At 48.8% G+C, this 20,255-nt stretch overlaps 12 protein-coding genes across 12 annotated transcripts in view; 7 read left to right on the top strand and 5 right to left on the bottom strand.

The window, feature by feature from the left end:
* Positions 1–1,316: 1,316 nt before the first annotated feature.
* On the top strand, positions 1,317–2,159 carry FMAN_07333 (uncharacterized protein; the record flags this gene model as incomplete). Its single annotated transcript, XM_041830942.1, has 1 exon — positions 1,317–2,159. One exon carries the CDS (start codon positions 1,317–1,319, stop codon positions 2,157–2,159), a length of 843 nt encoding a protein of 280 aa, XP_041681555.1.
* A 767-nt stretch (positions 2,160–2,926) lies between these two features.
* On the bottom strand, positions 2,927–6,013 carry FMAN_07332 (uncharacterized protein; the record flags this gene model as incomplete). Its single annotated transcript, XM_041830940.1, has 1 exon — positions 2,927–6,013. The coding sequence occupies one exon, from the start codon at positions 6,011–6,013 to the stop codon at positions 2,927–2,929; it is 3,087 nt and encodes a 1,028-aa protein (XP_041681554.1).
* A 1,320-nt stretch (positions 6,014–7,333) lies between these two features.
* FMAN_07331 (uncharacterized protein) lies at positions 7,334–7,756 on the bottom strand (the record flags this gene model as incomplete). Its single annotated transcript, XM_041830939.1, has 1 exon — positions 7,334–7,756. The coding sequence occupies one exon, from the start codon at positions 7,754–7,756 to the stop codon at positions 7,334–7,336; it is 423 nt and encodes a 140-aa protein (XP_041681553.1).
* A 210-nt stretch (positions 7,757–7,966) lies between these two features.
* On the bottom strand, positions 7,967–8,536 carry FMAN_07330 (uncharacterized protein; the record flags this gene model as incomplete). Its single annotated transcript, XM_041830938.1, has 2 exons — positions 7,967–8,360; positions 8,415–8,536. 2 exons carry the CDS (start codon positions 8,534–8,536, stop codon positions 7,967–7,969), a joined length of 516 nt encoding a protein of 171 aa, XP_041681552.1.
* A 269-nt stretch (positions 8,537–8,805) lies between these two features.
* Positions 8,806–9,778, top strand: FMAN_07329 (uncharacterized protein; the record flags this gene model as incomplete). Its single annotated transcript, XM_041830937.1, has 2 exons — positions 8,806–9,101; positions 9,157–9,778. The coding sequence occupies 2 exons, from the start codon at positions 8,806–8,808 to the stop codon at positions 9,776–9,778; spliced, it is 918 nt and encodes a 305-aa protein (XP_041681551.1).
* Positions 9,779–10,043: 265 nt separating this feature from the next.
* Positions 10,044–10,604, top strand: FMAN_07328 (uncharacterized protein; the record flags this gene model as incomplete). The annotated part of the gene is made up of 1 exon (XM_041830936.1): positions 10,044–10,604. One exon carries the CDS (start codon positions 10,044–10,046, stop codon positions 10,602–10,604), a length of 561 nt encoding a protein of 186 aa, XP_041681550.1.
* Positions 10,605–11,224: 620 nt separating this feature from the next.
* On the top strand, positions 11,225–11,764 carry FMAN_07327 (uncharacterized protein; the record flags this gene model as incomplete). The annotated part of the gene is made up of 1 exon (XM_041830935.1): positions 11,225–11,764. The coding sequence occupies one exon, from the start codon at positions 11,225–11,227 to the stop codon at positions 11,762–11,764; it is 540 nt and encodes a 179-aa protein (XP_041681549.1).
* Positions 11,765–13,712: 1,948 nt separating this feature from the next.
* On the top strand, positions 13,713–15,431 carry FMAN_07326 (uncharacterized protein; the record flags this gene model as incomplete). The annotated part of the gene is made up of 3 exons (XM_041830934.1): positions 13,713–13,971; positions 14,022–14,501; positions 14,551–15,431. 3 exons carry the CDS (start codon positions 13,713–13,715, stop codon positions 15,429–15,431), a joined length of 1,620 nt encoding a protein of 539 aa, XP_041681548.1.
* Positions 15,432–15,459: 28 nt separating this feature from the next.
* Positions 15,460–16,326, bottom strand: FMAN_07325 (uncharacterized protein; the record flags this gene model as incomplete). The annotated part of the gene is made up of 1 exon (XM_041830933.1): positions 15,460–16,326. One exon carries the CDS (start codon positions 16,324–16,326, stop codon positions 15,460–15,462), a length of 867 nt encoding a protein of 288 aa, XP_041681547.1.
* A 582-nt stretch (positions 16,327–16,908) lies between these two features.
* FMAN_07324 (uncharacterized protein) lies at positions 16,909–18,846 on the top strand (the record flags this gene model as incomplete). Its single annotated transcript, XM_041830932.1, has 4 exons — positions 16,909–17,370; positions 17,420–18,247; positions 18,293–18,506; positions 18,557–18,846. The coding sequence occupies 4 exons, from the start codon at positions 16,909–16,911 to the stop codon at positions 18,844–18,846; spliced, it is 1,794 nt and encodes a 597-aa protein (XP_041681546.1).
* Positions 18,847–18,936: 90 nt separating this feature from the next.
* Positions 18,937–19,491, bottom strand: FMAN_07323 (uncharacterized protein; the record flags this gene model as incomplete). The annotated part of the gene is made up of 1 exon (XM_041830931.1): positions 18,937–19,491. One exon carries the CDS (start codon positions 19,489–19,491, stop codon positions 18,937–18,939), a length of 555 nt encoding a protein of 184 aa, XP_041681545.1.
* Positions 19,492–19,791: 300 nt separating this feature from the next.
* The window catches only part of FMAN_07322 (uncharacterized protein), a gene marked incomplete at both ends in the record, with an annotated part of 2,588 nt that continues 2,124 nt past the window's right edge, over positions 19,792–20,255 (top strand). Inside the window, 2 exons of the mRNA XM_041830929.1 lie at positions 19,792–20,069; positions 20,132–20,255. The exon at positions 20,132–20,255 is cut by the window's right edge and continues 319 nt beyond it. Coding sequence (XP_041681544.1) covers positions 19,792–20,069; positions 20,132–20,255 — 402 coding nt within the window. The remainder of the gene's footprint in view (positions 20,070–20,131) is intronic.

The following is a 20,255-nucleotide window of genomic DNA, read 5'->3' as shown; positions in this document are numbered from 1 at the left end:
CGATTTGGTACGTAAATCTTCGTGAAGTTTCCTAGCACAAGCGTAACCTTCGTCAGGTTCAGCGCCAACTTATTCACTATGGTAGCAGCTCTCGCTATGGCTATCGATCTTATGAACTCGGCGCTCATGCCGTAGGAGAGAACTCCTAGAAGCGAGGCGGCCTTGACATACGGTACATTGATACGGCTTCGAGTGACACTCCACAAACCTTCTGTTCGAAGTAATCTGTTAGCCATTATCCCAAAGAGAGCGCAGGCTGTATCATCAACTTTACCGAAATGCACGTCTCTGTTTGTTTGGCTTATGCTTGCAGCCTATTTGCCCTTCCCACGGACAGTGGAAGAGGCCATCCGCGCCGCACGCAATGCTACTGTAACGAGGAATAGTCTCCATCGGCACCGGCTCTGTCGCTGCGGGAGTCTCAGGGAGCCTAAAGGTCCTGTCAGCGATTTGTCGTAGATGGCTCTGGTAACAGTACATGGAATGCAAAGACGCGGCGCTCCATTCATGTTTGGCATTCGACTCTGTCTCGGGTTGGGGTTTACACGGGGAGTTGTCTGCATCTGATAGTAACGCTGATGAAGTTTCCCCGGTCGCATTGTCCGAAAACTGGGATGGACAATACGTGGGACCTCCCCTTCCTGACAATAACGATGGCCAAGGCAATTCCTGTCTCATGTCGAGGCAGAGTAGAGGTGGAGCCACGTAGATCGATCCCGTGAATGAGGACCATATGTTGGCCGCAGCAGCATTGTACCCATATATCATGCTTCCTAGAACATGAGGCTGTAGGTAGGGGCTGGCGCTCATGAACAGCCCTGCCGGATTGCATACATTCTCCGAGCTGTTTACTTGGGGCATGCTAATCATTGATGAGTCCTCTGCTAGCATAGCTCTTAGTGACTCCTTTAAAAGGCCGGACGGGAATTTGAGAAGAGAGAGAGTACAGTTGAACCCTATACCGTTATGATGAGGGACATTTCTCATCCTTTAATCGTGCTACCAAGCCATGCCTTGCTGAGACAAACTCTGTAGATCGTCCCCAACAGTCGGATGGCTTTAAGTGGTTTACTTGCCGCCGCTAGTCTCAAGTTCCATGAATATGACAATAGGACTCTCGAACCACAAACCAGAAACTTTAATAGTCGTTTTCTGATATCTACCTTTATATTTTCACGGCAATCCTTGAACGGCACAATGTAAGAGATATGATAAGAACGAAGGCTCGAACGTCAGTGGAGAGCTCGGGAGCTCCAGAAAACACATCTATGCTCACACTCCCGAAAGAGCTTGTCGCTACTCATATAGCGGCAAAAATGTTCTTCGATTTCTCTTCCACCATGCTTGATGACGAATACGAACAATCTGATGATCGCCACAGCCCCTTGCTCTGTTGCAGCAGCGCATCTACTCTGTGCGATCTTGATGTCCCCTCTGTGACCCCTGCGTATGCGGTCGTCTCCGGCAATTTGACTCAAGTACGGGAGTTGGCAGCTACTGGCGCATATACTCGTCCGTCTGATGCATGGACAATTTATGAGGCGTGTACCCAAGGAAGTCTCATGATTCGGGCACTCTCTGCGAATATTGCGATAGATTTGAATCCAGTTGTACTGGGCCAAATGGGCGATCGAGTGTTTCACTTCCTCCTTCGCACCTCACCTACCCGTTTTTTTGGTGGAAAGCTAGAGATCATCAAGCAGCTTCTGAAGAATGGCGTAGATCCCTTGGAGCCCGATCGGTTCGGGAACACGGCCCTCCATATCATAGCTGAAATGCCAGCATACCAAGAGAGTTTCCAACTCATGGAGCTCCTGCTCGGGGACGAGGCACCCATAGTGACCCGCACTTCGTGCCTATCTAATATCGACCGCCGGAACGGTCTTTACGAAGTGGCAGAGTACGGTGATACCGCTCTGCATGTGGCCGTCCTTCACAACAACGAGGCCTGTACAAAATTACTCTTGGAAAGTGGAGCTAGCCCTCACATCACTGGCTTATCGAATCAGACCCCTCTCTCCTTGGCGACAGCAGGAAACTGTTTTGGCATTGTCCACCTTCTTCTGGAGCATGGCGCAACTGTGGAGCCGGACGAGGTAGTGTCACCGGCGATGAGGGCGGAATTGTCTCTTCCTAAGCATCAAGTGATTGGTCGGTAGTTTAAGTGACATATATAGACTGAAATGACTCGCTTACCCTAGAGGGCTCTCATGATATTTAAACGACGGTTCCCCCAATATTTGTGACTCCTGCCATTACACACAAGGTAAACACATCTTTTGCTAGTCAAGATGTCTGACAACGTACAAATGCCAGTATCCCAACCTCTACCTAAATCCCCGAAATTCGACGGCATGTTTGATCGTCGTTGGAAGCGGCCAGTGATTGTATATCAGAACACATCTTCTGGACACGGAACGTACTTGGAGTGTACTTGCCACAGCATGTTATTGGAGAAGATTGAAGCCCTAAAGAGTTTTTGTCAGGAGTTGCTAGCGAGACTTCAAAAGATTGAAGACCATGGTTTGTAGTGAGCTCGTTAGGTGAACGACACTGACAGATGCTAGGGCGGGTTGATGATATGGAATACGACCAGTGCGATATAGACTAAGACGAATTGGAATGCTCGACTTGCACCTCATTTTCTTGTGTCGTGCACCTGTACCCGACTTGATTCTACGCCCTACGTTGTGGCACACCCTGTAGTTTGTGAAGTAGATTTTTGTCTTATAAATTGCACTAAGGCTCATAGGCTACTACGTGTTAAGGAGTGTCTTTAGCTAGTATTCCTTTTCTCTATGGATAAGAGGCTGCGAAGAATTTATAAAGTCAGATCCAAAATCTACCCCTGGGGTGGCTCGGGCAAGCCAACCAGCAGCTTTGATTCACCCCAGGAAACAACCATGCTCTCTCAGCCAATCTTATTTCAGCTCAGACTAATTGTCGTCAAAGTATCGTCGCTATCGATGAAGCCCTGCCACCCTCTAGGCAGCTGTTCCTGTTCCTCTTGGGCCACATGCAGGCCTGCATCCATGTTCTCTTTTACACTGGGCGTTACTCCACGTCTCTCATTAGCAGAGATCAGGGTCGAAACGTTGGAACGGAACGGGCTTGAGCCATGCTGGTGCGGGAATCGCGTCTGAGCGGTATTGAAATGCGAGAGTATGGGGGAAGACTTGCTTGAGTATGAATGAATGTGAGAATGACCTGATTGTGAAAAATCTCCACTATACAGCTGTGAGTCTGCCGATACCGAAGTAGACCCTCCCCATGCCACACCTGGACCTTGAGAGTTGTATGCCAGGGGTTTAGGGTGATGGGTAGAGGTACGGTGGGCTCTCGGTGACGGCAAGGTCGACCTCGGAAGAGGTTCAGTGTAGAAGCTCGTTGAAGTCAAGCGATTGCCAGAAGGCCTTGCGATAATCCCAGACGCATCTTGGATCTCGGATTCTTCCCGTGATACCCTTTGAGCAAAAGGTGATGGGAGTACTGACCTTTCGGATGACGTGCTGTAGATATCAGAAATGAGACGATGACTGTTCTCTTGGGACGACGAAGGGAGTCTATCTGGTTGGGGCAATGTTGGTCTCTTTTGCCACGGTTGATCTTGCTCACTCAAGCCAGCATTCTGGCTGCACAAGGAACAGCAACAGCCAGCCAAGTGAGCAATCTGATAAGACTCTGCTGGAGCGGTAGGTAAAAGTCCATACCTTGTACCCCCGTTGCCTTGCGAGGGTGCTCTAGGAAATGTCCCTCCCCTACGCCGCATAGCCGCTGGATGATCATGCAACATTGGTGAATTTCTCTTTCTCGTCTTCTTTGCTATGCGCTGTCTGGTTGTGCAACTCACGTCTGCAAGATGCCGTGTACCGTCGTGTGCTGGTTCATGTCTCGAGCACCGTTCGGAGCCACTTGACGACCAGAGGGTCGAGCCATCAGCACGGGAGTTGGCCGCCGAATCATCGAACAAAGTCCGACTCTGGTCAGCCACCATTGAATAGGACGGAAGAGAAATTGCCGACGAGTTGTTGCACATGGTAAGGTCTTTCCTAGGATCTTCCGACTCACCCAAACCATCCAATACAAGTGTTGATGCGTCAGAAAACGGACTAGCTGATCCATTGCTGGCGCTGATGAGGCTCTGGTACTCCAAGATAAGCTGCTCCCAGAAGTGGGAGCCTTCGGTTACCTCGCTCTCGGCCGGTTCAGAGAGGTCGCTCATGACCACGTCTTCGTCTCGACGAACGAATGCTTGCGGGGAGGCTAAAGGGGTATCCATATCCATCTCGATGCTTTCTGCGTTGCACCCATAGCCATCATGATCCATATTGACCGTTCGCTCTGGAGAAGTAGGCGCTGACGCTTGCCGACTTGTGTACAAGAGTTGTAGCCTGGTTTGTGGATCGGTATGGTTGACATTTATGCTGGGACGCGACACGTCAATGTCGAACGAAACAGGAGATAGAAATGACTGTACCAGATCCCTGAATAGGACGACGGCTGTGCGGTTTCCTGTACATGCCTCCGTGCCGAGAAGGTGAGGTAGGAAAGCGACCTCTTGGATGATGGCGAACACTCGAGCTGATGGCCGACCCCAGCGACGCTCTGCCCTGCTCAGGAAGGCTTCTTCATCAAAATCTAGGGCAAGTTTCTCGGGTTGAAATGGAAGTGCGGGGTTCATAGCTCCTTGTTCAATAAGAGAGCTGCGGAAACCCAAGAGTTTCGCCCGACGGTGGAACAAAGCTTCACACGACAGCATGTCGTCAGTTGACAGTCGAAGTGCTGCATCTCCAGCCTCGATCTTTGGTCTGTCTTGCGACATGTAGGCGAACTGGCGAAGTGCTGCTATGATGACGGTGTTGTAAGCCAGATCGAAATTCGGACCGCCGAGGACGGCTTGGAATTCGCCTTCTCGAACTTCCACATACGGCTCTGTCTCAATCCAGCACTTTCGAAGTACAGACCGAAGCGTTGCCACGCCATCTTCCGCTTTGACCGTTCGTTTGAGCTTGAGGTCCTTGGGAATGAGAAGCGTCCGGACAATCTGAGCAGCAATTCCCATGTATAGCATGTTGGCTTGACAGGATCGAAGGCTTGGAATCACGCCTGATCTTGCCAAAATGCTCTTCTGTAGTTCATCGCGTTGTTTTTGATCCTTTATCGTCGGGAAAACCATCCGCGTCTGGAAGACGGCGCGAACCCACTCGCGGTCAGACGGGTTGATGTTGGGAGCGCGTCCTTCCAAGAGTCTCACAGTCTCGGGCGTGATATCCCTCTGTGCGACACAATCCCCACGGGTGTAGTTGGACCACTCATTATAGATGTGGTCAAGACACGTCTGAAATTCGTTCAAGAGACCCCAGGCAGAATATTTGCAGACATTAGCCAGGTAGAGGGCATCGATGATGCCAGGAAAGCCCACGAGTCTGGTCAATGCCTCCGAGACACCCGGGTGACTATCGATGGCCTGGAAATTTTTACGCTTGTTTGGGCTTAGTCTCATGTACCATTCGTTATAGTCGCGACTGCCGACAGGGTATTGGCGAAGCTTGGCATAGATGTAGCCATTTGTGTAGGGTGCTTCGTGCTGAAATTGTTCCGTTCGTCTTTGGACGATCTGATTTGTAGCAAGCGACGACAAATCTGTGCTAGAGAGAAAGATGGTCCAGCACGACTCTGCATCAATTCTCCTAGATGCTTCAACGCGATGGCGGCCATGGGTATACGCGACTTGTTGGTCACCCAGAAAGGGGTACATGCCGACGGCATTGTGCTGCTGCAATGCCGTCAGCCCACCCAAGGCCCCCAGGATTGATGCAACGTCTGATCGATCCACATAGCCATCGATCCAATGCCTGTGATCTTCGTGGTCAATTGCCGTTCTATTAAATAGAGTCTCCAGATGTTGCACTTGTATTTTACTATATTGTCGACCTTCAATATCTTGGTTAAAGTACAAATTCGTCACTGGGACTTGGATAATCCCCAGAGGTAGCGGAGCCTCCTGCGCCATCGTTTTTTTTAGCCCAAATCGGGGAGGAAAATGGAGGGCGGTGGAGGGACCATTCTAGCTCTGGACAGACAAGGGGAAAGGGAAGAGGGGGAGGGGCTTTGGGAAAAGGGCCCGATTGCAGGCAAAAGGCCCTGGTTGGAAAAAGAGAGGCCTGAGCGCTCTTTCCTACATGCATGCTTTTTCTCTTTCTTTTTGCTTTGTGTACCACTGAAATTCGAGTTTGGGAAACTTGTAACTGCAAAGATAAACCAATTTACGCAAAGCCCCATTTCAGAATTTTGTCAAAGAAGGAATAGCTTGCGACAGGGATGAGACCACCTCGGATCGTCATGACTGTTTCCGCAACGCAATTGACAGATCACTTTAGAGACAGGCAACGATGTCTTGACACTTCGACCATCACTCTAGACTGCATAATTCTGGCGTTGCTGCCAAGTTCTTGCATGCTATGCTGTAGTCCTTGCACAGAGACGAACGCGTAAGGGTACGTCTTTAGCCTCGTTTATCATCGTTCGCAACAGTACCCCTGTATGTAGGACTTGACATGCATAGCGATTCAGCTCAATACGAGGATCACGCAGGCACTCTAAGCGCTCAGAATAAAGTTTAAGTTTGGGCGACCGCTTCCAAGCCAATCACGTCAATTTCCTCACTTACTTCGTCTTGTGAAATCACTCCGTCCAGCCATCGCTTCCTTAACTGTGTGTGACACTCCTCTTTGTTAATGGTGTGACTAGCGCCCGCAGGTTCGCTTGGCGTCATGCAGCACTTCCAAACTGCCCCGCTTGACGTTTGGAGAGTACAACAACAGTGTATGGTCCTATAGGGCTGTAGGGCTGATACTAGTTATCCTAGTCCCATAGCTTATGGTCTTGAGGCTCTGCAAATATACGGACACCATGTCATGTCGATGCTTGAAACCGTCTGCTCACCTCCGTAGTACCCTTCTTTGTTCTTTCCCGTGTCTTATCGTTGTGCTTGATTCGATCTTTTTTTGCCGGCATACTTTAGTGCCAACTAGCGTATCCAAGCTGTTGGGTCAGCCTGTAACTGGCTGGTATGCTCGCTATGCAGGCTTTGAAAGCATCACCCTTGGGATCTTATACTCACATTCTCATTGGCGATGAAACGGCAAAGCGCGCTTCGAAGCACACCATGGGACTTTTGAATAGCTCATGGTGCTTGAAAAAAGAGGAATCTTTGGGGTCAAACTTGGATAGGAAGCCCGGCACGGACGTGATCCCCGGAGGGAAGTGCGGCGGCTGGTTGAGATTGATTGAGGCAAAAGGGTTTCTATTACCAATAGGAACACATGAATAACTAGAACATGTCCATGTCCATGGAGGAGAAAGCATCTTCTGCCTCCCTTGTCTCCCACTCTGTACGCTTCTTCTGAACCGTTGCACGGCAGTCTGATGTCGAGATGAGAATGTATTGCATGATCTCCTTCAACGACGTTTTCTGGATCTCTATGATCTCCAGGTAATGCTTTAGCTCGTGCTGAGACTTTGTCTGCCGGTCTTGGAGGACGTTGTTTTCGAGCGCCAACTGCTGTACCTGACGTTGCAGTACTTCATTTGCTTTCTTGAGGTCTTCGTTCTCTTTCCTGAACCCATCCTCTGGAGTGGTACAGGGTTCTTCGAGCAGCATGCTCAAACAAGGTCTAGCGTTTCTGTGGCCGCACGCCATGGAGTGTGGATGCTCTCTAGGTGTGGGTGGTAGTGTCTTGTTACGAATGTCCATGATGGAAAATCTGCATTGTTACTCGTTTCCATGAGTGACGGACAATGGCTGCTTTTTAACAGTTTGAAAACACAGACGCATTTATCATGCAATAACGTCGTTCGAAAACAGAAAGCAGTCTTGTGTATTCACTTCTTCAAGATACATGATACCTAATTCTCTCTTACGGCGGACTACGTGCGTTTTACCCTGGTCACCCATGCGACACTTTCAGTGGTAGTTCAGATCATGGCGGGTAAAAATGTCCGAGTTAGACTCTGATTCCTGGCTGAAACCAGAGTCGGAGTAATCGGACAGAGAGTCAGAGTCATGGCCGTAGTCCGACGCTGCATACCTCTGCCTCAACCCCGGGGATTCCAGCAGACCAATGCACTCGTTTTGTCTTTCAATGATCGCCTGCGATCGCTCGAGAGAGTACGTCTCTAGCTTTTCCAGTCTTTTGCTCTGTTCATCGATCTTTTTCTCAAGATCGTCACTTTTCTGGCTAATCTTCTCCAGCTTCTCCTCAATCTTGCCAAGTTGCTGGGTTGCCTTGATCTGGTATTCCATGACTAACCTCAGTATAACATTGGCAGGATCGACGGCAACCTTGTTGTTGGTTTGGCTCCATCCTTGTCAGTTCTTTTATCTTGAGCCTGTACCCTAATCTAATACGTACCTTTGTTGATCAAGCTGAGGTCCTTTGCTGGCAATCTGCTCCATATCAGCGAACTCGGCGAACATGTCGAACGATGGATCGTTCATGCCCAAGTAGTGCTCGTTACTGCCAAAGGAGTTCATAATAGGAGAGTGTTTGTTGTTTGGGGAACTTGTGATTGAGTCTGAGAGTGTGAGTGCTTGCCCGGAGTGGCTCTTTATATAAAAGCTGACGCTAATGCCACCCATGTGCCGTCTACTTCTACCCAGAAACTGCATAGTAGCTTCAGCAATCCAATGACAGAAAACAAGAAAGGGACTCTGTCACTTCTTTAAAAAGTCTTCGCCCCTTCCACCCTCACCTACCGAGGTATCAAGATCCCCAGGATCAACCTCATTTCCAACCCATCGTCATGAACATGAATTACGTGAAATTTCTGTCTCTCTTTTACCTCACAACCTGCGGTGCAGCTCTGGGGAATATCCTTGAGTTCTGTACCGTGGAACCTGCGTTGTCCGTCGAGGCAGGCTCGGATTTGTCCATGAAGCTCCAGAACTCATTCGGTGCGGAATGTTCTGCCGAACTTGAGTTCTCTGATGGCACCCCAAGCATGAAGTGGTACTTCAAGGCGGTGGAGTGTGCCGATGCACAACTGGCACGATTCTCCGTTCCCTTCGGCGTCCCCAATGGTGATGCCTACATCACATGGTGCAACCCACATGCGTGAAATCCCTAAGCGAGGTTGGGTACTAACAACCTATAGGCAGTGTGATGGGGACAATCCCATGTCTTGTAATCGTATCGTCATTAGTAAGGGCAAGGGTGATCTGGTCCTACCAACAACACCCAGACTGATAACGGAGACTGCTCGCTGTATCTCACCCACAACGTTTCTTACCCATGTTGTTACTCATGACAAGGAGAAGCCGACGGGTGTGTTTCTAGATACCGGAGTCCTCAATCCAATCATCTCAGATGTCCCATCAACACCAGCGTCAAAGAATCTTGACCTGGAAACTACTGCCTCTGTCAAAGTCACAGTTTCCACGCCAGCCACCCCCAGGCTACCACGGACAAAACCTACGAGCTATAAACCACTAATTGGGACAGGCGAAACTCGCGCGCGGTTATCTACAGACACGTCTACTCCCACCACTCCCACCACTCCCATCAACACCCCCGTTATCACTTCTACCACCACCAATACCGCTTCGATCACTGTGCCGGTTCTCATTCCCATTGGAGATCCTACCACCACATCCTTCAACACGAACGAGCACACCAGAAAAGAGCAGCCGACCAATAAACCATCTTATGTCACTGTCACGTCCATTATCTCAACATGCCCGATGCCAATGCCGGGATCGACAAAGCAGCAGGGCTGAGAATAGTGCGCGCTCCGGGTCCTTCTGTGCCCGATGCTAGATCGATTGAAGAAAGAGGATAATGGGCAGACGTCAACCTGATTCCTGCTGTGCAGGCTCAAACCTATTTAAAGTAGTGCTATCCTATAGATACAGTTGCTTTGCCAGCTCTGGTCCGTATCAAATTGAAACGTTAGCACTCATCTCTCCCGTTATGAATCAAAATCATGTCTACGCTCAACAATATCGTGCACGTCTACTGGCGCCAGCCCCAGTGCCAGCTACAATGTCTAGGAACGGGTCTATCACACCTCAGGGGCAGCCCCGTCCATCATCCCAGACTTCATCTATCGGCTCGCAGCAGAATACACCTCGGCCTCGTGTTGCAGCTCGCCATTCAAGCATGGATGTGAACTCCAGTTCGGAGGCCGCTCTGCTTGACCCAAGAGTTGAAGCACAGCAGCTACATACTACGCCGTCAGGTTCCGCCGCAACTATGGCGTTTCCAAGTTCTTTTCTCCCAGCAACAAATACTTCGATTGGAGATCAACCGATGGAGTACGTACTTGATACTCCAGCCAACATAGATCCTACGAATAACCAGGTGACCGAGACCGAGGAGACGAGAAATGGAACAAACGAGCCCCAACAAACGGACCAAGTGACACAGACAGAACCTTGGTGGGAGGCATATTCCAAGGTTAGATCATCTCAAGCGAAGACCAGAAAACAGGTGAAAGAACTCAATGAGAAGTTGAAGCAAAGTTTGCGTGACGCCTCGTCTCTGGAAGACCGGGTGCAGTTATTGGAAGCACAGCTTGGCGGAAGGCAAAACCGGCGTGGATGATTCTTTCGCCCCTTTTTAGTTTCAGGAATTGTGTTGTAGGCATTGTAGCAGTGCCCTTAATAAATACTGCGGTCATTACCTCCATTTACATCTGGTTCTCTGTAAAGATGGATTTGTTACCACAAGAGACGTTGTACTCTATTGCTGCTATGCTCTCTCACTCTGACCTTTGCCTATTTCGTCTTGTCAATCACCAATATGCGGCGGTCTCGTACCCTATTATAAGTCGTCATTTATTCTTGCTCAATACATCTTGGTGCATGCAAGATTTGGTGGCCTTTGTACGTGGTCACAATAACATACTCCCATTTACAAGGAGTATCACCATTTACTGCGGAGAGTGGCCCCGTTGCTCGAGGCACGAGTGGGAAACACATCCGCTGCTGCACCATGAACTTCACCCATCCCGGATGTTAGGAAAACGAATCAAACCGCACCAGTCGTCAAAATCACTTGATAGAAGCTACAGAAGGTACATGGAGTTTATCACCGAGGAAGACAACAGATGCCCCCAAAGGGACAAACAAGTGCTCCGCTTCATACTCGCATGTATGCCTAGTATACAAACCGTGAGCTTTCGGCCATATCGGACCCCATACCGGCGTCGACCTCCTAACCCAATGTTTGCATCATTTGTAGACGCTATCGGGATAAGCCCCTACTTCCTGAGTCTATCTGGCATCATCATCCGTACTTTCTCTGAGCTGGCTCCTGAATTTGGAGCCTTGACAGAGTTGTGCATCAATGGGCGTCTGGACTTTGGACAAATATCACTCTCAAATATCGAAACTGTGCGTTCGCTCAGAATCGTTGATGCTAGATCTATGAACGGATTCCGGCAGTTCATGGCCGCGTTCCCACGGCTGACTCGATTCTCTTTCACATCTACAAACCCTGTATCACTTCACCTTGATCAAACGATCTGGCCGGAGTTAAGGTTCATGTATTTAGGTAGCGTTTGGATCACTGAGAAGGCCCTATCTCACATTATAACGACCACAGAGTCAGAGGAAATTGTCCTCGAGCTTGTGGCAGTCACCCTAGAGAACAGCACCTGGGACTCGTTCTGGACAGCGATGCAGCAGAGCGGCCATCGAGTCACTCCAAGGGACGGCACGAGCAAGTTCCTCGATGGCTCTAGTGTAGTAATCTATAAATAGAAATACTCAACATATCGCATAACTGGAATGTAAATTTCGCGAACGGCGCCTGTCTGGAGGCCAGTAACGTGCTACTGTAGGCCAATCCGGAAGCAGAAACAGGCGATACACGTGGTTTAGGGCGCTTAGCCCGACGAATTCCAGGCTCTGTTTCTCGAGCACCGTGTGTGACTCTAACATTTTTGCTTCTTGGACTACTGCCTCATCGATTCTTATTGGACGAAGAAGCGCCTACACTCTTTAGCAAACAGTGATCCGGGAAACGAACTACGGGTCTTTCACTAACATCAAGGAATGAGCAAACTGTTTTCTGGTTTATTCCCTTGCATTGTTCCTGTGAACAATGCAGTATGTTTGGTACACCCCTACATTGTTCCCAGGAACAGAGTAATGTTGTTTACATGTTTGGCACCCCCATTGCATTGTTCCCAGGAACAATACAATGCTGTTTGCGTGTTTGATATCCCCCTACATTGTTCCTGGGAATAATACAGTATGTTTGGTATACCCCTACATTGTTCCTAGGAACAATGTAATACTGTTTACATGTTTGATATCCACCCCCCTACGTTGCTCCTGGGAATAATGCAGTATGTTTGGCACCCCCACTACATTGTTCCCAGGAACAATGCAATGCTGTTTACATCTTTGATACCCACCCCCCTACGTTGTTCTTGGGAATGGTGCAGTATGTTTGATACACCCCTACATTGTTCCCAGGAACAATGCAATGCTGTTCACATGTTTGATACCCCCAGCGTTGTTCCTAGGAATAGTGTAAAGCAGTTTGCATGTTTAATCATTCATTTCATCGTCCTAGAAACAGAATGATGCTGTTTACTCATTTGGCGATCCTCTGTACTTTTCTCAAAACATTGCTTTATCGTTTAGCAATGTTCACCTTGTTCCCAGGAACAAGCTAATACTATTCACTAGTTTGAGGTCCCTTTTATCATTTTTGGAAACAAAGTAATGCTATGACTGTTTGTCTGATTTCTGCAAGTAATTTAATACAATTCACTTGATTGGTGATTCTCAGATTGTTCCTGAGAATACGTGAGCTCAAACACTCATTGGCTTGGAGTTTAGCCGTATCATCCACTCTCAGCACGTTCCGTTTTAGAAAGTAACCAAAATGTCCCCGTTTACTACGAATACATACGTGTACACTCTCTCGTCTATGATACTCTTCGGATTGAGTGGCACACTACTATATGTAGTATCTGATAGTGATGCGAAATGTTTACAGTAGAATACATACCAGTGTTGACCTATCCTGCCTCACAAAAAAAAAAAAGCGCAAACAGTGATGTTGTTCCCATGGTTGCAAATCCGACGCGATGTCAGTAATAATTCGAAGACTCCAGTCTTGTGTGAGCATATGAGCCTCTACCGTGCTTTCGCAGAGACTCGCCAGTTCATGCTGAGGTTGGTTGGGTCTATGGAACAAGACCAGATTGTGTCATCACCAAGCTTAGACAGCGATCCTCATGGAATTTGGCTTAGGAGATTTGATGAAAAAACGGTAATCGCCGAGTATTGTACGCCACTGGCGCGGTATTCAGACTCAGGCCCCGAGGAGAACAGCTCAAGCAATCTTGACCAGCTATGCGGAGAGGTTTTGGCACCCTTAAGTTGTCTAGTATTATTACATGTGGACAGTCTCGGAGGACCAGTGCCTGCAGTTAAGCTGCTCGCAAGATGGATGAGATATTCACCATTGACGGACGCCTTCCCACGCCCTCAATTGTTTGTGATTTCCCAGGATGGAGCCTGCCATCAGTCCCAATTGAGGTGGGACCTCACGACCGAGCTCTCGTGTCTGTTACGCCAACATCATCCTGAACGACCGTACAGCAGAGATGAGGTTGCTGAAATGTGGACTAGCCGAGTGAGTGGGATTCAATTTGTTCGTCAAGGCTCGGCCAGCATCGCAACGTACTTACAGATGGCTTCGCGAGCGCGCCTCTCTTTGGGACTCCAATTCTCGAGCTTGAATTTTAAAGATTTGCTTCATAAAGCAGTAATCGCATCGTGGAAGAGCGAGAAATACTTTGATATTTTTCAAGCCTTGGGTATTCGAGATCCGTCATCGACAGACGCAAGCCAATATCTGAAACAATTCCTTGCTTCAGTCGACGGACAAAAACGTCTAGATCTTGTGGCTTCCTGTCTGGCTTATAGTGTATATGATCAAGCCTCTCACGGTTCGTGATACGGTCACTGTTTGCTCATATGTAAGCTGATCTTACCATAGTCTTCCACCCTGAGCTAGTGTTCCAGTCCTTCGTCAAGCCAGTTCTGTTCCGTGACGCACAACAGTCACTCCAGCTCATCGAGGCTGTCCGCTTTCATTTCGTAAGATTCGTCAGAAAGAATGGTCGAGCGGTCGCCAGCCAGCATCTGCAGGGAATAAGAGAGAACCAGGGTGTCATATTCTGTAGCTGCAACTTGTGCTTACTCGGAACTCCCATGCACACACTCAGCTGTGGCCATCGCTTCTGTAGTCACTGCATCACTATCGGAGGAAATTCACTTTCCACTTCTCAAGAATACACCTGTCTCTTGTGTGAAGAGAAAAATAAGGCACCACTCAGTATACGACCACCCACAGCTGGAATTCGTACGCTAGAGCTTCTCGAGCCCAAGTCCTCTCTCAAACTCCTACACCAAGTGCGCAAGCTACTTTTTGGCCACCTCGCAGACTATGTGGACTTCGTTATAGGAGCTGAATCAGGTGAGATGGGTTCCCTTGCCGAGTTGTAAAGACAGCTAATATTGTTCAGATACTTCGGTGATAGAAGGCTACTTCAGCAACAATTGTGGACTTCCACAACTCTCCAAAGAGCTAAAAGGTGGCAAGAAGGAGAGAGATGGCCAGTGGCCTGGGCCTTACCCTATAAACCCTCGCGTTCGTATTGCTTTGCATAAAAACGGTCGTTGGTTTCGAAATTATGGACCTGCCATGTCGAATCCCCGCCGCCCTTTCTTGTCAAGGTTCAAGATCCCGTCTCCGAAGAGAAGTAAGAGAGAGGAAGTAGACCTTGCAGGGCAGATGAATCTGGAGTGCCAAGGTCTATGGGGAACTGTGCCTCGGTTGAGGATCCAATGCCACAATGAACTGGGTATGAGTGTTGAGGCAGTTGCGGGGAAACTATTTTCCGCGTTGTTCTACGTCGACCTCGTCTCACATACAAGTCTGAGCTCGTACCCAATTTCTTACGAAGTCGATATCAAGTGCTGCCTGCCACCTGGAAATCACCTCAGTGCAGTCATGCATAAGGTGCAGGACAAGGGATTGATGGTCAGCTACGGAAATTGCGGCCGATGGTATCAAAAAATCCTTCGTTTGCCAGGTTGGGATCCCCTACAGCCCTTCTCCAGGCGGCTTCAGATCGAAGGCTCGACACCAGAAGCCACCCTAGAAGTCAAAATTGACTGCCCTATACGGATCGGACGGCAGGAAGGTGTCAGCAATTCCCCTTGTCGGCTGAGAGATCTTGTAAAGTACATGGCGCAAGATCGCAAGGCGAGCGTCACTGATCTACGTAAAACAAATACGGTGGCAGAACAGCAGTGCACGATGGAACCTCTGAAGTGGAACGATGAAATCGCTAGGATAGATGCCGAGATAGATGAGCTACTAGGTTTCTGTAAAGATATCTAAAGGAAAATAGGACCAGCTATTCTATCCATCAAGAGTAATAAGAACGTCCTTGTGATCGGGTCATCATCTTACGGCGTCGGTCTCGATCCTCAGGCCCAGCTGTGGATCGTCGCTTCCTCATTCCCTCTGCTTCTGTGGTCGCCTTCCGTTTGTTGGTGACATGCGGTGTTGCTTCGCCAGACCAACGCAAGCCATCATCAGGCCGCCCAGAGGATTTGATTCGCTGCTCTGCTCTATGCGTCACTTTAGGCTGAGTCTGTGCTTCAAACTTCTGCTCAAGTGGCTCACTGAGTATAGAGAGTAGTGACTGATCAAAGTCCTGCTCTGTTTCAAGTCTATCATATGACGCATGGGAGTGCATAGAAGTCATGTCTGGGACTGGAGTTGCTCGGAGCGACTCGGGAGCCTGGCTCTCCAGGCCGGATGCAACCAAACTAACCTGCTGAGACACAGCAGGCATTTCTGAAAATGGAGTCTCACGGCAAGAGTCAGAGGATTGACTCTCTGGGGCCGATTGAAAGAAACCCGGGTGATGGGGCATCTCAGGGAATGGAGTATCCCGGCGATGACCAGAGACCTGGTGTCTGGTGACAGGCGCCCGATCCTTGGGGGCACTAGATTGGCGGGCAGCCACTGTATCAAAATCATCGGGCCCGAAGACTTTTTGAGGTCTCACACCGGCTGACTCAAAAAAGTCATAGAGTTCTGGCCACTCTTCTCTTCTGTGGGAGGCATAGGCGAGTGGTTCTCCACTTCCAGGGATCACGTCGTTACCAGGTTGAATGAGGATCGTAACCTTGGGGTGTAGCAGGTTGAATAGAGTGTTACCTTTCTTGAAAAGCCCATTTGTGCGAATCTGGAAAGCACGACTCGGTGTGTTGGGTGTGCGGGACATGACTTCAGCGAACGAAAGGTAGACTCTGATTAGTTCAGAAGAGATGTGTTTATGCGTTGATGCGTTGATGCTTGTGGTTTGGTGTCCTGTCCTATCTCTTCGACTGAATACATACTTATACTTGTTCGTCTTTAGGATTCATAGTAGTTCTCATGCCAGGGGCTCATCGAGAGGTCCTGCTTTGCAGATTGGCATCTCCTGATTGGGCGGCGTTTATACACCGTACTATGCATTATCCTAAATTCAGAACGCGAAGAGCCATCTCCCTGTAATTACTAGAATAGGAAGAAAAGCGCTTGCGTCAAGGCAATTGATTGGGTGAACACTAACTGAAATGATTGGTCGCAGCGATGTCCCTGTACAAGCGGATTATCAGTTTGCTGCAATCTGTTAGTGGGTAAACGCGCAACAGCAGCGCGGCTCGTCGTCGAATCGGCTTTTCTTGGTTTATTCCCATCAATATCTTCCAGTCGTACATCAACGGCATGTGAGGAGATGGAGCTCATCTACACCTATTTGGTAGAAACCCCGTTTGAAGGCTCACCAAACACTCAAACCCATCTCACCTATTCTTCCATCGCAATGTTTCGACGAACAAGACACATGTCAAAGAAAGCATTTTGCGAAGTCTGGTCCTATGTTCGCCACCCACGGAAGATCTCGAGACTTCTATGGAGAGTCCCCAAGCTCATATGGAGGAGCGCATACACAACCTGGGATGGCAAGACTATCACCTATGGTTATCTAGTGCTCCTGATCATCTGGCTTGTAGCCAACGTTGTCATAAACTTGGATTGGGGATGGTTGACACCACTTGGGCCACCAGCGAAAAGAGCTGCGCTGGCAGCTATCCTCAACCTTATCCCGGTGGTTCTTGGCGGAAGAACGTGCCATGTTGCCGATCTCCTTGGAATACCATTGCAGTTCTACTACTTGCTACATCACTGGATGGCAAGGATCGCTCTATTACAGTCGCTTGTGCACGCTGGCATTCACATCCAACTGCAAGAGAGCTGGACGACCATCTCAGGTATGGGACTCGCAGTAAGTAAACGTCCAAGCTTCCACCAATGGGTACTCAGTCATATGATAGGCTATGCTTCTTTTCATTATCATCACGTTTTTGTCCATGTTCTGCATCCGAAGAAGACACGCCGTCGCTTTTATTTGGTGTCACAGAATCCTCGCATGCAGTCTGCTTGGTTTCCTTCTCGCACATCTTTGGCTTGTTTACCCGCTTGATCGCAACATAGCTGGGATCATCCTGCTCTGTGTCATCGGTATCTCGACCTTGCTTACGTTCTACCGTTGGTTTCGGTTGCAGACAGCTCAAGTGGACATCAGTAAATGTCACCTCACGGTGAGAAGTCCTCATGCCGAAGAAGAGATATACACGGGGGCCACTCGGATCAAGATTCGACCGCCTAGAGACACTCCCATATATCCGGGCGCTTACTTCTACGTCTTCAACGAGCACGACCTGTTCTGGAGACGATGCCTAGGTACACCCATGGCGGTGTATGAATGGGCGACATCATCATCCTCGTCTGTTAATAACTGTTTAGCGTCCGATCTAACTTTCCTAATGGAAGACCATCCATCTCTAGCTCCCTTATTGCCTGGTACAAGACTAACTATCGATGGCCCATACGGTCGAAATTTGAGACTCGATAGATACGACCAGGTGTTCCTCTTGGCTGAAGGTATAGGAATTGCTTCAGTGATTTCCTTCGCATTTACACTTGCCCACAGACGACTCCATGATCGCGAGAAGAAACCGGCAGTTGCGGGAGGGTCTCACGAACAGCTCTATCTCGACAAGACAAGGAGAGTAACGCTCATATGGGCTATGGAGGAAAACTCTCAGCTAGAATGGGCACGGGGCGAGATTAATCGGTTGATGAAGCTCGACCCACAATCGGTAAGGCACTTGATTGTAGAGTCTTACCTTAGCTGACTATAATAGAAACTTCTCCATGTCTGGCTTTACCAACCAAAAGAACCTGACCCTACTTTATCTTTCCCTCGCTTAGAGGAGGCTCAGAAAAAACTAGAAGCCTGTGACGAGTTCCCCAAGCACTGCAGGGTCACCTACGCACCGAAAAATTGCTGGTCCGAGGTACTGCGGCAGCAGTTAACCGGAGCTATGGAGACATCACCTGGCACTATAGTGGCTGCTGGTAAGATGGCCTTATTGTTTGATATCCCCATTTTCTAATCTCTCTTCGAGTGTGTGGAACGCCCGCGTTCCGACACATGGCTAGGGACATAAGTAATGAGCATGCTCGAGTAAAATTTTACGAACTAGAGCACCAGCCCGTGCCTCGCCAAAAGCCTGCCATAGTCCTTTCAGACGACATGAGTCGGCAACTTTCAGTCCAATACCGCGACCCACCTGCCAACCATCGCGTCGTGCAACAGGTCACTCATTTGAACACAGAAGAGAGCATGTCTGTGTCAGTCATAGTGGAGGAGGAGTACGAAATGAGATCAATGTCACAGAAGAGACAGTTAACCTGACGGATTTCAGCTTAGTTGCTAGTAGTAGTAATAGATACGCTCGAGCCGGCTCGAGACTTTAATCTATATCATCAATCCAAATCAGTGTCATCAATCCAAGTCAATGTCATCATTATCCCAGCTGACAGCCTCACCCTCCCAATGTCCCATCTTCTTGATCGCTTCCACAAGATTCGGAACAAACACGTCACAAATCAAGAGAAGACAGGCCAAACGGTGAGGCTCCTCGTTAATTCCACGGAGACTGAGAAGAAGTCTGGCGGCGTATTTCACGATCAAGAATAGGTCCCAGAGCCCAGCTAGAGCGTAGTAAATGCTCTCAAGTCGGCGATCAATATTTTCCATTGCGTGACGCCAGTTATCTCGGAGGGTATACGTGATATCGTTGCGAGCCCTCAGCCTTTGCCCTTCAAGAGAAAAGATTGAGTTGGCCTCGGCGTGAAGATCATCTTTCACTCTTTCCTCAAACCGGGGCGCAAAGGACTCGTAGCAATCACGTGCAATTTTATTATCCAGGCTTAGGATAAAGTCTTCGAGCTGATGTCTTTTAAATTCCAATCCTCTGAGGCCATCCGTGTCTGTTCTTGATCCGCTGTGGTCCAGGAGGTCCTCTAGCGGTGGTCGGTTTTCCTGATCTGAAGACATCCTAGACATCGCTAGCAGTTACAATTCAAGCTACCAGCAAGTGTAAAGCTTTGACTTGGTCCTTAAGGACAATGGATTCTTTTATTCATAACGGGTAATTTATGTACTTGCAGATTGTACAAGCCATGAATGTGATCTCAGTAAAGTAATCTCGTTTTTTGTGATTCACTCTCCAGAAGACAGAAATCAGAAAATAAAAGATAGCTACAATCACATATGCCAGGCCATCACAGGTATAAGTATGACTCAACAGTGCTGTTGTCAGACCGAACAAAAATACAGGCACTACAAGAAAGCAAAATGTCGCAGTCTACTGCCACCATGAAAGAGGAGGACGTCCACCGTCTAGCACGGCAGTTCTTCAACCTGGCTAAGAACACCTCCAGCATTAATCATCATATGATTACTGAAGATGATCTTCATATCGTGGACAAACTTGGCTCACTCAACCAGAAGAAAAAGTCCTCTAACGAGGCGTATATTCCCGTCAAGTGGCATAGAGCCAGTGAACGTGAGCGAATGAAAGCTCAGCTGCAGCACTGGCGTCTCAATGCTGAGGCACTAATCAACGCGAAAGAGCCTGTGCCTGGGAGCTCTAGTGTCCTTCCGAGGGAGGAGTCATCCTCTGAACATCAAACAGATGTGGAGTTCCGGGCTCCACAGTCCCTTACCAACCAAATCCGGAACACTCCAAGACAAGCCACCCCAAAACAAGCCACTCCAAAACAAGCCACTCCAAGACAAGCCACCCCAAAACAAGCCAC

The sequence above is a fragment of the Fusarium mangiferae genome (genome assembly GCF_900044065.1).
Source record: "Fusarium mangiferae strain MRC7560 genome assembly, contig: FMAN_scaffold005, whole genome shotgun sequence".
NCBI lineage: Eukaryota > Fungi > Ascomycota > Sordariomycetes > Hypocreales > Nectriaceae > Fusarium > Fusarium mangiferae.
The sequence above is the reverse complement of the archived record's forward strand: the minus strand, read 5'-3'. Positions and strand labels throughout refer to the sequence as shown.